Here is a 3,472-nt window from a genome sequence, read left to right as displayed (position 1 = left end):
GTAAACTGTAGGGGATGTACGATATCGTTGGCTCGTTATCGGCAGATATTGGCTTTAAAATGTATTACCGGATATCGGCAAATGCGCCGATATCTGCCGATAACGGTGACTCATGACTACAACAGTTAGCTCCTTGACTTCTATGCTAGCACCCTTAATGACTAGTGCTGTGCAAAAGGTTAACGCACGTTCACGCGTGACGCATTTCCATGACGACTGACCGGAAAAGGACGCTAATGACGTCATGTTTATGTGCCCCGACACCGGAATCCAGGCACCCTTTACCAGTTAGCTCCGTTAGCTGCATTAGCTCCTTTTAGCGCCAGCCTACAGTGGAACTGGAGCGGTCTGTTTAATAAACGAAAAGAGCAGCGCTACTAAATAACCAGCGTACCTGTGTAACTGCGTATGTGTGCCTCTGTTTTTAAAGTTTAGCGTTACTTTAGAGACTCATTTTAACAATCTGGAGCCACGTAAACGTCATGGAAACGTGTTAGCGTTTGACAGCACTACTAACAACTCTTTTTTTAAGTTTAAAACTCAATATTATGTTAATTTCACTACAGAAAAGACTATAGATGAAGATAATGTTGATTATCGGCCCAAGCACTCCTGATATATCGGCGTATCGGCAAAAGGTCCGATATCATGCGTCCTTCGTAAACTGGCAATTCATCTTGTCACACTAGAAGAATTATCCTTTTATATTTAGATAAATTATATTATATATTGGATGTATTTGTTTGTTTTTGTTGTACACACTCAAATCCGCCAGAATCTTAAAGAAATTGTCCTGTTTTGTACTTGGACTTTAATATCGTGATAAAGTTGAGCAGGACAGTCGGTTTAGCTACTTCAGTAGCTGTGTTTTGACGCTAGACACGCGTTGACATTAAACACAGACGCCATTTACACGAAACATTCATAAAGTTATTCACTGAGCTCAGAAATCAAAGAAAGAGAAAGAAAAACCGAGCGGAACGTCGTGGTTTTCCCCTTTTGTTCCAGGGCAGCGCTCTGTCTGTCAGTTTTCGGCACAGCCACCTGGGATAAACCACTATAGTGAAGAGCGGAGGGGGGATCTTCGCCGTGTGTGAGCGCCAACCATGGGTTTACAACACTGAAAGTAGAAAGTAAAATCATTAATTATACATTTAACAACGTTATTTCACATCCCGCTGTTGCTGTTGTTGATATATGGAAGGAATTTGCTCGCAAAAAAAATATTCACAGCGCCGCCCTCCCCTTGTGTGGACGAGAATGGTTTATCCAGGAAGCATGTTCCACTGTTAGGGTAAAAAAAAAATAAAAAAAAATACCATAAACAAACTGACAGTTATTCGTTCAACTTGAGCGAGTGTTTTCTCTTTCGCTCGTTGTCACCGCAACTTCTTCCAGACTGTGTCTTCTTTTATTGGCACATTTGCGCCCCGTGCTGCCGTTTGAACCCGCGGGGACACCACGGTGTTTGCTGAATGTGACACGGAGCAGGTCGTTGGTTGTTGTGAGCGAGCGTTGACAGAGGGGGAATTTGTTTGTATTTCACTTTGTTCTGCGGGGCTGCTGCTGCTTTTTTGAGGAGGGGGAAAACCATCATGTCTGACTTCATCCTGTTGCTGCTCATAGTCGTGCTCCTGCTGTGCTTGCTGGCCACCGTCGGGGGTGTCCTGTTCTACTCGGGGCTAGTGTCAGACGTGGACGTAAAGACCGGGCCACCCCCGATCAGGAACGTCACCGTCGCCTATAAGTTCAAAGAGGGACCGTACAAAGACTGCGGCGCAGCCTACACGGAGAGCTGCAGCATCGGCCCCAAGCTCAGCTCCATCGGGGTCTTCTACGATGACCCCAAGCAGGTGAGGTCCCACACACGAGGGTCTGCAGGTCTGCAGGCACCTGCAGCTGCGAGTCTCTGTGTTTACACTTGACCTCATGACATAACCACAAAAACCCTGATGTACTTTGTTTTCCCTGATAAGGAAAATTATAGTCAGTTTGACCTGGACAGAGTCTGAAAGGTCACTCAGACACTGACACTTGTTTTCTCCACAAAACCATATAGACATAATCATTTAATAGAACAATCCCATTTTATATACTAATAATTATGATGATGCTGCTGTGTTTGTTTTTAATTTATTATTAATTTAAAGGTGCATTATGTAATAAATCTAAAGCAACTGGCCATAAAATCCTCCCAATATGTCACAGAGACTCAGGAATAATGTTCATATAACAAACTGAACTCACCAACAACAACAGTACAGACAAAATATTAGCATTAAAAATATATATTTTGCAGACTGCAAATCATGTTTTGGCACGTGGCGCCACCTACCGCCGTCTACCAATCATAGTCTCAGCTGCCGAGCAACCACGGGTTGCCAGTTACGTCAGAAAACGAAACCTAAAAGACCTCGGTATTTTGAATTTGAATGTAGTAACCTTTCTTGGCCACATTCTTACATATGACACCTTTAATTCACTTTTTTTTTTGCTCATAAAACTTGACCAAAACACACTAAGTAGGTGTAGGGCTTTTATTTTCTTGGAAGGAAGTGACTTTTCGACTTTTTGTCCATTTCTATTAATTTATATTTATTTATTCTCAATCCCAGCGTCCTCTGTTGTTGTGGGAATTACCTTTTAAGCCACACATGATCAATTTCATAAGTGTGTAAGACAGTGGATTTTTTTGGTATGTTTTAAATATACAAGAAATGGAAAAAAAAACAAGAACTGACCATAACAACACTTACATTTTTAAGTCATCATATGATTTCTTATTATGTGAACTAACTTAGCAAAAATACGGTCTATAAGTGTAATGTCGGCTATGAAGACAGTGGGATAAGATGCCTTCTTTAAAAAACTTTTTTTTTTAATATATATATTATTCAGTTTATGTATTGTGTTGTTGTTTTACTTAATAAAGTACGAGTCAGTCAAAGTCATCCAGGCCAACCCAAGGAGTGCAGACGTAGGGCAGCAGGACTTGTGGAAAGTCTGAATTGCATCAGCTCAAGTGCATGCAATACAGTGTAATTCACAAGTGCTGGGCTTAAATGGGTTAAAATCTGAGTTTTCTTTTGAGCCTCCGTGATGAAACAAGTCAGCTGTTCTCTGCCACGTTGCACTGTTGATACTTTCTCCCCCTCCACCACCACCACCACCACCACCACCACCACCCCCTCATCTGTGGCTCGTCCACGCTTCAGCCTTTGACTCATACTTGGCCACAAACACATGACCGGACATCTAAATGCAAATGCGTGTGATTCTTTTTCCTTAACTTTTTAAAGACTGTAACACACAGTCGGCCACTCCTTGGCACAGATCTGTAATTGTCCGCTGCTTTTACGCCTTCGTGTTGTTGACTCAATAATAATAAATGTCTGCACGGCAGCTGCTTGTTAGGCAGGAATGTGACACGGGGTCAAGGACACCACGTCACAATTAAACTACATAATACAGT

General features: G+C 42.2%; 1 protein-coding gene across 1 annotated transcript in view; it reads left to right on the top strand.

Moving 5' to 3' along the window:
- Window positions 1–1,595: 1,595 nt before the first annotated feature.
- The window catches only part of tex264a (testis expressed 264, ER-phagy receptor a), a gene marked incomplete at both ends in the record, with an annotated part of 85,299 nt that continues 83,422 nt past the window's right edge, over window positions 1,596–3,472 (top strand). The window contains one exon of the mRNA XM_083892006.1: window positions 1,596–1,853. Coding sequence (XP_083748132.1) covers window positions 1,596–1,853 — 258 coding nt within the window. The remainder of the gene's footprint in view (window positions 1,854–3,472) is intronic.

The sequence above is a fragment of the Microchirus variegatus genome, assembly GCF_963457635.1.
Source record: "Microchirus variegatus genome assembly, chromosome: 7".
NCBI lineage: Eukaryota > Metazoa > Chordata > Actinopteri > Pleuronectiformes > Soleidae > Microchirus > Microchirus variegatus.
The sequence above is the reverse complement of the archived record's forward strand: the minus strand, read 5'-3'. Positions and strand labels throughout refer to the sequence as shown.